Source organism: Alosa alosa, chromosome 3 (genome assembly GCF_017589495.1).
Source record: "Alosa alosa isolate M-15738 ecotype Scorff River chromosome 3, AALO_Geno_1.1, whole genome shotgun sequence".
In the NCBI taxonomy this organism is placed as follows: Eukaryota; Metazoa; Chordata; class Actinopteri; order Clupeiformes; family Clupeidae; genus Alosa; species Alosa alosa.
Window position 1 is genome coordinate 23,892,268 of NC_063191.1, and position 12,157 is coordinate 23,904,424.

The window sequence follows — 12,157 nt, forward strand, 5'->3', positions numbered from 1 at the left end:
TTATTAGCCTATTATTAGTTCAGGGTCAGGTGACACAAAAGAATACCATTGTGACTTCATTACACTTTAGAACTCACATTTCAACACATCTCAACTGGACTGCCAGCACCCCCTAACCCTAAAGCCACGCGAAAATGTGAGTGTTCATGTTCATGAAAGAACAAACCCACTAAATTATGGCTTTCCGATTTCCAACACTCATCTGTTCCTTACATAACATTACTGCACAATTGTTGCAGTTGACTTAACCTCGGATTTTTCTTGACAGGCAGGTGGTACTTCAGGACATGCAAGAGCAAATGGGCAAACTGACTGCTCTTCTGAAGGATGAGCGCAGGTCCCATCAGCATAGCTGCCGTGCGGTGAGACTCCTCTTTAACCTGTGCGTGCTCCCTGTTATACACTTTTGCACTTCCTTGAAACTTTGCTTCTCTTCTCACAGCTGCTCGAAGAGTCTGACAGGCGGGCAGAAAGAGTCAGGCAGATGCATCAGCTGGAGATGAAGTAGGAGCATCCTACTGCATATTTTTCTGCATATTCTCTTAGCATTAGTAAGAGATGCTAGTATTTCTTATGACCATTCAGTCTATCCATTAAATTGAATGTGAGAATGAACCAACAAAATACTAAAAGGTCTCTTCCAACCCCAACGTTTTAGCCAGCTGGTCGAGGCACACAAAAAGGAGATCGAAAATATTGTGGAGCTCCACTCCCAACACATGGAAGATGAAAGGAGTTACGCAGCTGAACGCTATGGTAATAACTAAGAACACTACAGAATTGCATTCTGCTGATTCTGGTTTCCAAAGCATTTTATTACTGTCCTTTTGGTCTATACAATAGCCTTGCTGGAAAAAGACTATGACTTCCTGAAAAGCTCCTTTCGTACCTACAAGGTGAGGAGCCCATTAGTCTGTTGATTATTATTATATTATTATTCGGTGAAATAGCTATTTACACAAGTCAGTGATGTCATTCACTTAACTCCTTTTCTAGACATTCTGAATTAAGGCAACTGTTGTTCTGTAATTCTCAAAAGGATTGTTTGGGTTTAAGGACAGCATTGTTGAAGAAATGCGCAGCAGTTGGCTGAAAAAGGAGAACAGCTGGAGAGAAGAGCAAGAGAGGGATCTCTTGGAGCAAATGATGAGTTGTGAGTATTGGAGATACGGTATATTATCTACTATTATGAATCTGAATTTTTATATTTTGGCAGAGACAAAAATGTAGAACAGTTACTGCAGTTGCTTGAACAGACTGTTGCAGTGTGTCACCTTTTCCATTGTAGTAAAGAAACAACTGAGCCAATGTGAGATGGAAAAGGAAGAACAACGAAAGGCCTTTGAGGCTGAAATCGCAGAACTACATTCTCATTACAGCACTGAAATAAAGGTATTATGGAAACTGTACAATTCATTTCCCAACTAGAAACAATATTAGCTATAAAATATTATTATGTTTGATGTGGCCTAGGCACTTGAAAAGGAGCTGTCAGAAAAAGAGGTATCCGTCACCTTGTTGAACACTGCTCTCATGCAGACCCAATACCAGCTGGAAATAATGGTAAGACTGCAGTCATTGCCAGCTGTCCCTCATTCTGAAAAAAACAAACAGTTCCTCTCCTTTTCTGACGCAGGATTCCTGCGTCTTTTTACAGATACATAACTCCACAGTTTTCCCCTGTCTTCTTACAGAACCATAACTTCACAGTGTTCCCATCTTCTTACAGAACCATAACTCCTAAGTGTTCCCCTGTCTTCTTACAGAACCATAACTCCTCAGCTGTTGACGCTAAGAAGGAGCTCACCCGCAGGCGAGTGACCACTCTGCAGTTGACTCAGTCCAACGCAGCACTAGAGTGACTGTGAGACCCACAGTATGGATATAGGTTTGCTCTGATGAAGTGCATGGACGTCCTTTAGTACTACTGCACACATTGAAAGACTTTGAATCTATCCTTATCGTGAATAAAAGATTGTATCAGAAATCTCAACACCAATTTATCCTGTCTTCTTTTATTATTATTATTATTATTATTATTATTATTGTTGTTGTTGTTGTTATTGTTATTATTATTGTTATTAGCTTTAGCTGTGGTGTCATGTAAAGGGAGGAAAAGTAGCACTAGTAAAATCAAACCATGTTTTAGCTAGGTTTCTGTAGAGGGAGCTACAACAAAATCAAAACAAACACTGGACTCACAATTGATAGTCGATACCATATATGTTTTTGTAAGATTTTTTTTATAAATCATAATTCTGCTCTTTCATGATACAATTGTTTTTTTTGCTGGGCGACAGGGCCGTGGACTGCTAGGGATGGGAAAAATGAGTCTCTTCCGTAGTGAGTACACTGGTTGGGGCATTTGCTTTTTGATACCATATGCTTTCTTGCTTACATCATTGTTCACTTCTGTCAGGATGGTGAGTAAGTCAACGCCCCTGGTGAAAAACATTGATGTGATTAATGCAATGTGATGTTCACTGGGTGTTCCACTTTATCCAGGATACTGTGTTATGACGTAATTTCTAAACCTCTACAATTACAAATTTGAAATTTCACAGATCATTTTTGCAATGATTTATGCACACTCAAAATCTGAGTTTACATACTTACTCAGGCACCAGTAATTGCAGCTTTTCACATAGAGACTGAATGAACCATGTGCCCTCCTTTCTGTCCCTGAAAGAGGCATACTCTGGTGTGGTTGCCATGCCTAGCAAGAAGTCTGCATCAGCTGGAATGGAGTTTGCTCCTGCATCACTGGAGAGAGACCTGGGACCATCAGTCTGGAGGAAGACGATTTGCTGCTCTTTATGGCCCTGGCACGCCTGGATGAAGAAGAGTTTGGGCTTCTCCTTCAAGGAGGGGCAGAGGTGCCCTGAGAAAAGCTCCGTGAACTGCTGAAGTCTGACCTGGTTTCCATCCACTCCGTAGATGGTGCCGTTGAGGCCGTGGCTGAGCACGCAGCACACAAAGCAGTCCACCTGGGAGTGATCCCTCCTGCTGACCTCCTTCAGCAGGCACAGTATTTGCTGCTTGGTGCAATCCCGCCGGACCTCTACCTCAAAGCCCAGCCACTCAAACACCTCCTTCAACCTCGCTGAGACACAAAGACATATGGATAATCAGTTAACACATTACAGACCTGTTCTATAACATTGTAAGTAATATTTTATGTGAACACACACTACAGTTCCTTGATGATTAATCCATAAATGATTCCAAAAGGAGTAAATACTTCCTTTCAAACACTGACTCATCAAATGCAAAGGCACTTGCGGGCTATTGATGTTAAGCGATGTACAGTAGTAAAAGAGTAAAAATAAACTAATCTGAAAAATAACCATGTTTAGTCACGTCAACTAAGTGGTGCAATAACAAATTTAGGGGAGGTTTTCAACTGCAGTGTTTTTCACTTACTTTCATCAAATTGGGTTCCATCTCTGTTACCAAGTGGCGTGACAGATTTTGAGAACTCATGATTATTTATGATTAAGCAGACGCCTCTTTTATCCCCCTTCATGTCATATTTTGGCAGGTCCTAAAACAGGGAGCAAATACACTTAACTTTTTGTGGGCCTAAAGCAGTAGGCCCTAACTTTATTTCATTAAACCTCAGTGCAAAGTCTGTCTCACCATGACATTGTGACTGCTTTGTTTAAGATCCACAGGGACAGAGACAGAGAAATGAGAGCTCTGCACTGAAATAAAAACATATTTGGACACAGACAGTTATACAGAGTCTTAAATTACTGTATTAATGCAGGTTATGAGAACAAAAACAGTTGAATAGCCCACTAATAGAGTTCAGTTACCCTCACTGTTGTCAGTGCTGCTAAGACTCAGACTTTCTAGTTCTTCTGTTGGGGCAATCAAGGACTCTACAATAAAGTTAGTCAGTCAGTGCAGCAGAAAGAGAAAAGTAAGATGGAGCAAATATGCCCCCTGACCAACCACAACCAACCTGGATGTTCAGAATTTCTTACGATTCCAGATTCCTGAGGACAACAGTGAAAATGCTTCCATAAAATGTCTCGAAATATAGAATTTGTAGCGAATGCACAACCTTAAGCCTTAACAATGAATCATTTATACCCACCTCCGTTGAAGGGGAGAGCTCTTTACAGAAACATGATGGTGGACGAGGCTCTGAAACAAGAACAGAACTAGCATTGCCAATTATGTCCAAACTAAAACCTATTAGAAGAGTACTAACATATGAAACTTTGTCACTACCGTCAAAAGAAATGCTGGATGGATGCTGACTTAATGCGTCCTGAAACAAAAAAGAGAGCCTCTAAACGTGATGATTAACATATGCAAGTCTTCCAGCATCAGTCAGTAATGCATGGGATTTGTGCATTCATGAAATGTGAGATGAAAGTGATGTTGTTTTACCTGTGAACCAACTACCATCTCTGACACGCTAATTTTTCCTGCTGCTGTTTCTTGGAATATGTGGTCTATGTTCATTTGATTTGGCAGTTGATTTGAACTTCGATCTGGAAAAAAAAAGAAAAGAAACCAGATATATTAATCGCCAGCTTTGTCCACAGGTACCTCAAGAACAGCTCTGATATACATGTATCTATAAATTACAGGAACTTCTCTCTGTGTGTTTGTGTGTCGCATATCTGCCGAACCATTCATACGATTGATTTCAAACTTGGCAGGTGTCTTACTACGGGCACGAGTACTGTAAGTGCAGTACCAGGTTTGACGTAGTTTGAATAAAATAGATTGTTAAATATCAGTAAAAGAAGCACACTCCCCCTCTCACTCACACAGCACTGTACTGTAGGCTACCAGAGAGGATAAGCGGGGCAGAACTGTTTGGCAGAACTGAATCTGCGGGTAAAAAGTTAAGTGAGTACAGGATGTGTGGATGATTATCATGTCTGACCTTAACAATAAAGACTCCCTGAATGCGGTTTGCTTGCATAAAATGATTCCGCAGATTTTGAAACAACACGCCAACAAACACCGGTATGCAGTGGCTATTCAAAACAACGTAAAAAATGATGTGCAAAAAACTGACACTTCGATTAGCTTTGAAGAATTTCACATGCAGCCATGCTTCAATTCTGCTCACTGCACATTTATTATATTATAATATAATATTCAGCATTCATTATTGAATGCTTGGCTGACATTTTGGCTGAAGTGTTTCCCCATCATGCTATTTCTAAAGCAGGCCTACCTGCAGGCATGTAATTGACCTAGATGTTTTCTACAGGAATAGAATGGACACTGCACTAGTAACTTAAAACATCATGAACATCTTCATACTCACCAGTTTCTCTTTTAAATTGGTCAATTCTTTTTGTCAAGATGGGGCAGACAGATGATAGGCATTTCTTCAAAATGTCCAAATTTTCGCTGCTCAAAAGATCCTCTTTCTCCAACTCCATCAGAAGTTGAAGAGTAGTCTGAACAACAAGACTGGCATTAGAAAGATTGGCAGGCTTTGACTAATTAATTTTGCAACTAAAAGCCATTGCAAAAAAATGGGTTTCCCAGATTCCAGTAAAAATCACATTTATTTATATCAGACCATTTCTGTGACCTGTTATTCATTATTTTTGCTGAATTACTAAATAATACAGGCAAATAAAACATTTCAAAACAATGAGTTGAAGCATTATGCATGATTTTACACAAATGTGCAAATATCAACCAAAAAAACAGCTAATTTGATGGGCATAATGCCAACAAGCAATGAGGAGTTGTAGTTGAAAACTAACAGGCTAATAGGCTAAAGGGCATGCATGCACAAACCATGTAAAGACCAAGCACCATGGTTTCGTCTACTGTGCTTTGCCACACCCCTACAACATTCACAAGAAATTAGGAGGACACTCACCATTTTGTCATGCAGTTTGCTGCGAGGTAGAGTTTTGAACAGCAAAAACTTCATGCTTTTAAGGTCTTTCTCAGTGATGTTTTCAGACAGTTCAAAGAGGAGCTTTCTGTGTGGATGAATGACAGCAATTTACTTTTGTAACTACAAATTATTTATCCTAATGATTCTAGGCATAGATGTGATTTGTTTTGTGACCCAATATGGGACTTTCGAGAGTTAACAATAAATCCAATACTGGGTGAGCCCAGATAAATTTGAATTTGCTCTGCAGGCCAGTCTGGAAATGTACCCACTGACAACTGCATTTGACGTTGATGTTGAAGTTTACAAGACAGATGTGTTTGCTGCACTTCTGAAACGATTTGGTAAGAGTTTACTGGGTTCACCTCGGTTCACCCAGGCTAACAATCCAACACTGGCATAGGCCAAAGTATCCTAATGGAATGCAACAGAAACACTGTCCGTCACCTGTAGGGCCCAATGAGGCTTTCCCCTGGCTGCTGATCTGTTCGGAGGCCCAATTGCCGTATCAAATCTTGCCGATGACAAGTGTGAAGCAGCTCTGTGAGTAAAGAAGTATTCTCGCTAGACAAGAAGTCATTGTCCATTAGCAAGCTGAACAGCTCTCCGGTAGAGGACAGAGAGCTTAGATCACGACCAAGGAGATCAACGGAAAGGAACACAAGTCCCTGGGCATCAGTCTTACTGAGAGACTGCTCCACCTGCAGCAGCAACTCCTGGAACTCCATTAGCTAGGAGGAACACAACAGGATGAATGGGCAAATTAGCACACACAAATCTACCATCCTCAGGAAATTCCTGTGTGCCTACATCATTTATAAACCTTTTCTTTCAAGGAAAAATACAAAATGAAACAAAAAGCAAAAAGTGTCCATCCTCCTGCTAGACACATGTTGTGGTCCACATCTCAAAATGATTTTAACCACAAGAAAATAATGGCAAGCAAACAGGCTGCAAGTGATAGCTTATAAGAAATGTGAAATAGGTATATTTCTCAGCTGTGGGGTCAGTTTACATGGACAAGCAAATAACACCAGAGCCTAGCCTACTGGGTTTGAATTACCAAAAAAAAAAGGTAATCAATAGTAGGCCTACTAACAGACAATAAGTGTCTTTAAATGTAGGCTACCTGCCTCTACGGAGATATAAGGAATTACCCGTCAGAAAGGTTGCTGACCAGACTGCAGAAGACTGTCAGATGCCATCGCGTTTCGAAGCGGAACGATAGGTTTCCCAAAAAATGACTGTCCTGCTTACCTTGTCGGTGTTCTAAAGTGGAACAAAAACATTCCTAACATAGGCCTACGTATCACCACTGCTTTCGAAAACCAAAAGTCTAAAAGTCACAACTATTGCTCAATGAAGACCGCAGGGATCAACAAGGAAGGAGAACGGAACGGAAGCTCGGAATCGAAAGTTTGTCACTCCACCCACTTCACTTGGGTTGAGGCTATGTTGTCCATGTGCGTTTTCATACAAGTTTATTATTATGACCGCCGCGCAGCGAAGCGGCGGTCATATAGGTTTAGTCAGATTTTTTTTTTTTCTTTTTCGCATGCCCAAATTTCCGTCAATGATTCCCGGGACACTGAAAGACCGGGGTACACGAAACTTGGTGGGCATGTAACCCCACATGGATAGCATGGAACCATCGTTTTCGTTTTGATCTGTAGCCCCCGCTGGACTGGACCCCGAAAGAGGGTAGGGCAGACACCGTTTTCTGTGAATATCTCGAAAACCGTAGGGTTTAGGAGGACCATTTTTTTTGTATGTTGATCTCAAGGGGCCATGTCAACCCATTCCATAACCACTCATTTCATGTATAGCGCCACCTAGTTAAACACAAAAAAAGTAAAAAATGAGGTGTTGTAATTGAAGGTATCTGTGACCTAACATAGTCAAAACTGCACGAAATTGGAAGTGTAGGATCATTATGACACCCTCTGTATGCACGCCAAGTTTTGTGGAATTCCGTTCATGGGGGGCCACACAATAAATTAATTTATGTTACTATACACCAACTGGCCTGTAGGTGGCCGGAGACAGTTTTCTGTGAATATCTCGAGAACCGTAGGGCCTAGGAGGTCCACTTTTTTTTATGTATGTTGGTCTTAAGGGGCATGTCAACCCATCCCATTACCACTTATTTCATGTATAGCGCCACCTAGTTAAAAATTAAAAAGCAAAAAATTAGGTGTTTTCATCACAATATCTCTGGCTGACAAGGTCAAAACTGCACGAAATTAAAAGTGTAGGATCATTATGACACCCTCCGAATGCATGCCAAGTTTTGTGTACTTTCGTTCATGGGGGCCTTACAATAAAATAATTTATGTGTACATTTAGTGACATTACACCAACAAGGATTCCCGGGACACTGAAAGACCGGGTACACAAAACTTGGTGGACATGTACCCCACATGGATAGCATGGAACCGTCATTTTTCGTTTTGATCTGTAGCCCCCGCTGGACTGGACCCCGAAAGGAGGGTGGGGCAGACACAGTTCTCTGTGAATATCTTGAGAACTGTAGGGCCTAGGGATGACAAATTTTTTCCGTATGTTTGCCTCCAGGGGTCATGTTAACCCATTCCATGTGCACACATGTGCATAAACAGATACACACGCGCACACACATACATTTACAGTAATCATAATGTATGACACATACTCACACAGTAGACATATGTGTATGCATGCATGCACATGCACAAACACATATACGCAGGCAAACACACAAGCACGCACATACACACACACACACACACCCACACACATAAACATAAACTTGTACCACGCACACATGCACACAATTCAAAATTTTTCCGTCATCTACTTCCTGAATTTTTGGTCATTGATACCGGGACACCGAACCACGGGGTACATGAAATTTGGTGGGTATGTAGCCCCACTAGACTTTTACGGAATAATTTCATTTTAGCCCCCGGGGACCCCCTCCCGCCCCGTGCTGGGCCCCCGAACCCAAAAAAAAACAGTTTTTCCTAAATAACTACCTGAACCGTGGCACTGAGGATGAAGAATCTTTTTATGGTATGTTGGTCTCAAGGGCCCACATCAACCTGGCTCATAATCACTCATTTGTGATTTGCACCCCCCCCCGGTAAAAAATGAAAATGCAATATTATTCTGCTTTAATCGCCTATATCTTCAGTTAAGATGTTCAGAACTGCACCAAATTTTATTGTAATTGTAAATGGCGGTGCACACATATACACATGCACACACACAGGCACCCACATACTATCGGTATTAGAGCGGGCCGATACATAATTACAAATTCAGTAGGATTAAAAGAAAGCCAAAATAAATATTCATCATCATCATCATGGCTGCATTTTCAGTATTGGCGATAAGTAGTCGTTTGTCCACTAGATGGCGATCGTTGCAGTGAGGCGTAATTTTGTTGGAAGTTAAAAGTGGGTTGAAAAAAAACAATGGACGCTTCCCTACAAGGACTGTAATTTACCGCAGCGAACATCTAATAAGGATAGGGCGATGTTCACATGAAGTGTAATTCCCATTTCTTCTTGAAGCCCGAAATAAATCTGAGGATGTTTATCGGACATGCTTGTTTTTACTGCAGGTAATGCGTTAATCTTGTAATATCAATAAGGACCTAGGTAATGTTACCGTTAGCGTTGGTTGAGTGATGGAGGCCCATTTGATTGATTGCATTTGTAGAAAACTATAAATGCGGTTATACCAAGCAAATTGATAGCAGCACTGTTTGTATCTTTTCGACTGTCATTTATTGCACGTGCTACAAAATCATTCTGTGCAATGGAAGATTTACCAACGTTACACTGGTCTGATACAGTTTTGCCTATACATCGCGCGGAGACTGAGACGCCTGTTTATTTTGTTTTTGCGCGCAGTGCAGGGTGTGAGAGGGGAATCGATGTGCTTTGATTCCAGCTTGGTAGTTGTAGTCTGTGAAATTAAAAAGCACGTGTGTGTGAAGTATCCAAACAATGACACCTTCATTTCATTATGGCTGCTTTAGCAACACACCTTAAGCTACTGTGTAGTGGGTCCCATTTAGAAGTGGCTACTTCATTCGCGCTTTCCTTGGCTCATGGAGCTGCGTGAATGTTATTACAACTTTTCGCCACGATATGGCAGTTTAAGTCCGCTTGATACTGTAAGGCGTAAGCCATTGGTTTCCAAAGGAGATTTTATTTGTGTCGCCAGCATAGCCTATTGACAATTTATGTTGTAAATAGGCCTACCTTATAATCCTACCTGTAGCTTAGGGAAGCTAACAGCTTTCTATTAGGATCTAGTTTGTTAGTTACCGTTTTGTCATAACTCCCTGATGCATTTTGCATTTAGAATAGCCAGAGCGTGTATATCTCAATCGAAAATTAAACAATATCGGGTGCCTATGGACTAGGCTGGGTGAACCCAGCCTGATCTGCCCGCTATTTATTTTTTGATTTCTTAAAATATTGAGCTTGGTCTGATGAAAGCCAGACTAGCCATGGACCTCAGTTACACAATGCAAGGGAACATGAATCAGCCTATATTTGCAATTTAACAATAACGGACAAAAGCTCTTCAACTTTGGCCCGTTAAAATGTGTATGAACAGTCTAGCTTAACGCATTTCATCAAGGCCCATTTGGACATGTCAGTTATTTGCACCACTGGTTAGATGTAAAACAGCATTTTCGTTTCAGACTAGGCTACTGTTACTTAATTTGTGCATTGACAATAAAGTATTACATGAACTAAAGATGACTAAAATCTTATGTAGAAGAAGAAACATTCACAAAAAATCCATCCATCCAAAAATGACCTTTGTTTTTGATAGCTGTTGAAAACGGCATGGAACTGACAGAGATGTTTTTGTTTATAAATACATAATAAATAAATAAATAAATAACATTATGCTGATACCTTTTGCTTTTCCCAAATACAATGTAACCTACAGGTGTAAGTGACCTTTCATCAATCCAGTTGCAATGGATGAACTGTGATGAACTGCCCTACTTGTGATTGTTTAGAGATTTTAAAGGTTTTATAACAATGCTACATCTTCTTTGGCTATTCTACAATCTATTCACCTTTTCAGTACCAGTAGGCTACTTTCTGTGCAGCCACACACACACACTCAGGCATGCCAAACAAGCATACACAAAAGTTTCAAGAGTGGGGGATGGAGTAAAATATGGAGACAAATTGAAGTGTGATTTATTTTCGCGGAACGGATGGACAGGACTGAGCGGCGGTCATATTTTGTACCGCTATGCGGTACATCTAGTTAATATCAAGAATAGGCCTAGATATGAAGACACTATAGTCTGCAAGTAAGGATGCAAGATTTGTACTCGAATTGTAAAAACATTTTTATTAAGGAATAACCCATAAGGTCAACATACAGCAATGTCAAATGAATGTAAACCTATTAAGCATGGTAAATTTAAAAAGCACAATACCAAACTGTCTACTACACACTGACACCCATAACCCAACATAATTTAACATTAAACAGACAGACAAACAGACGACATAAAGATGCCTAATCTATTGATTTGAGGAGTAGCCTATAACCGGGATGTCTTCATATAGTCGAGATTGCTAGATGAACGGTCAGGTTGAATCCCCTGTATTTTGATCCTGAGCCAGCCTTGACTGAACCTCTGGAATTTAGAGTAGTTAGCTCGTGTATCTTGGACGACGGACTCTGAGGGGTAAAACAGAGTTTTTTTTTTAATTACAACAAACACATAGGCTACGATATTAACCTATGCTGGAAGTGTCATCCTTGGACAGACATAGATAAAGTGTAGCAAGTAATCATTAGAAAATTCTATTCACACGCCACAACAACAGAAATCCCATGTAAAGAGAATAACATACGGTCAGTAAACAGCGAGCGCAGTGTAGTGATGTGCTGTTGGGGCCGGGGCAACTGGCGACGACCAAGTCCATGGGTTCTGGATAAAACACAATCCACGTAAATGTCCCAGAATATCTGTGCGAGGTCCCAGAATAAATCACCGTGTTTTTGTTTATCAGAGGATTTCAAGAAGACCATGAGTTCCCAAAAGGCTGGAACGTTATCTGCGATCCTCGGAGTGCGCATTTCTAAGACCAGGACAGCGGACGAGTCCCAGCACTGAGGATCGACCCGGTTCAGGGTTAAAGGGTCGATCTGGCCCGGTCTCTGGGCTTGCAGAGGCGCTGTGCAGGCGCAGCCAACCAATAGAGCCACGGCCAGTCGAATAATGAAGAAGAAATTGTCCAT

At 40.9% G+C, this 12,157-nt stretch overlaps 3 protein-coding genes across 6 annotated transcripts; 1 reads left to right on the forward strand and 2 right to left on the reverse strand.

Annotated features, from left to right (window-relative positions):
• Positions 1 to 22: 22 nt before the first annotated feature.
• LOC125291516 (flagellum-associated coiled-coil domain-containing protein 1-like) lies at positions 23 to 1,993 on the forward strand. 2 transcript variants are annotated; one of them, XM_048238233.1, is made up of 9 exons: positions 25 to 136; positions 269 to 362; positions 443 to 504; positions 659 to 756; positions 844 to 896; positions 1,057 to 1,153; positions 1,289 to 1,392; positions 1,474 to 1,563; positions 1,767 to 1,993. In XM_048238233.1, coding segments are annotated over exons 1-9 (696 nt in total). In that variant the 5' UTR covers positions 25 to 134; the 3' UTR covers positions 1,863 to 1,993. The 2 variants fall into 2 exon arrangements, with proteins under 2 accessions (XP_048094191.1, XP_048094190.1); XM_048238234.1 differs by lacking the exon at positions 844 to 896 and having other exon boundaries at positions 23 to 136; positions 1,040 to 1,153.
• A 231-nt stretch (positions 1,994 to 2,224) lies between these two features.
• Positions 2,225 to 7,294, reverse strand: casp10 (caspase 10, apoptosis-related cysteine peptidase). 3 transcript variants are annotated; one of them, XM_048240092.1, is made up of 13 exons: positions 7,145 to 7,294; positions 6,335 to 6,618; positions 5,867 to 5,972; positions 5,297 to 5,432; positions 4,402 to 4,505; positions 4,240 to 4,279; positions 4,103 to 4,152; positions 3,968 to 4,001; positions 3,819 to 3,884; positions 3,640 to 3,704; positions 3,424 to 3,544; positions 2,617 to 3,103; positions 2,225 to 2,441 (listed from the first exon to the last, which is right to left on the reverse strand). In XM_048240092.1, the coding sequence occupies exons 2-13, from the start codon at positions 6,613 to 6,615 to the stop codon at positions 2,267 to 2,269; spliced, it is 1,665 nt and encodes a 554-aa protein (XP_048096049.1). In that variant the 5' UTR covers positions 6,616 to 6,618; positions 7,145 to 7,294; the 3' UTR covers positions 2,225 to 2,266. The 3 variants fall into 3 exon arrangements, with proteins under 3 accessions (XP_048096049.1, XP_048096051.1, XP_048096048.1); XM_048240094.1 differs by having other exon boundaries at positions 3,819 to 3,863; positions 7,045 to 7,294; XM_048240091.1 differs by having other exon boundaries at positions 7,045 to 7,293.
• Positions 7,295 to 11,358: 4,064 nt separating this feature from the next.
• LOC125291643 (protein FAM237A-like) lies at positions 11,359 to 12,157 on the reverse strand. Its single transcript, XM_048238464.1, has 2 exons — positions 11,770 to 12,157; positions 11,359 to 11,593 (listed from the first exon to the last, which is right to left on the reverse strand). The coding sequence occupies exons 1-2, from the start codon at positions 12,155 to 12,157 to the stop codon at positions 11,454 to 11,456; spliced, it is 528 nt and encodes a 175-aa protein (XP_048094421.1). The 3' UTR covers positions 11,359 to 11,453.

Bases quoted from the DNA above. Each gene is read 5' to 3' on its own strand.
- LOC125291516 (XM_048238233.1), top strand. The intron at 505-658 runs GTAGGAGCATCC...CCAACGTTTTAG, and splicing joins ATGCATCAGCTGGAGATGAA to CCAGCTGGTCGAGGCACACA. The intron at 757-843 runs GTAATAACTAAG...TCTATACAATAG, and splicing joins TTACGCAGCTGAACGCTATG to CCTTGCTGGAAAAAGACTAT.
- casp10 (XM_048240092.1), bottom strand. From the start codon at position 6,615: ATGGAGTTCCAGGAGTTGCTGCTGCAGGTGGAGCAGTCTCTCAGTAAG. The intron at 4,280-4,401 runs GTAAAACAACAT...TTTTTGTTTCAG, and splicing joins AGATGGTAGTTGGTTCACAG to GACGCATTAAGTCAGCATCC. The intron at 3,885-3,967 runs GTTGGTTGTGGT...ACTTTATTGTAG, and splicing joins AAGAAATTCTGAACATCCAG to AGTCCTTGATTGCCCCAACA.
- LOC125291643 (XM_048238464.1), bottom strand. From the start codon at position 12,157: ATGGACAATTTCTTCTTCATTATTCGACTGGCCGTGGCTCTATTGGTT. The intron at 11,594-11,769 runs GTATGTTATTCT...TTTACCCCTCAG, and splicing joins GCGCTCGCTGTTTACTGACC to AGTCCGTCGTCCAAGATACA.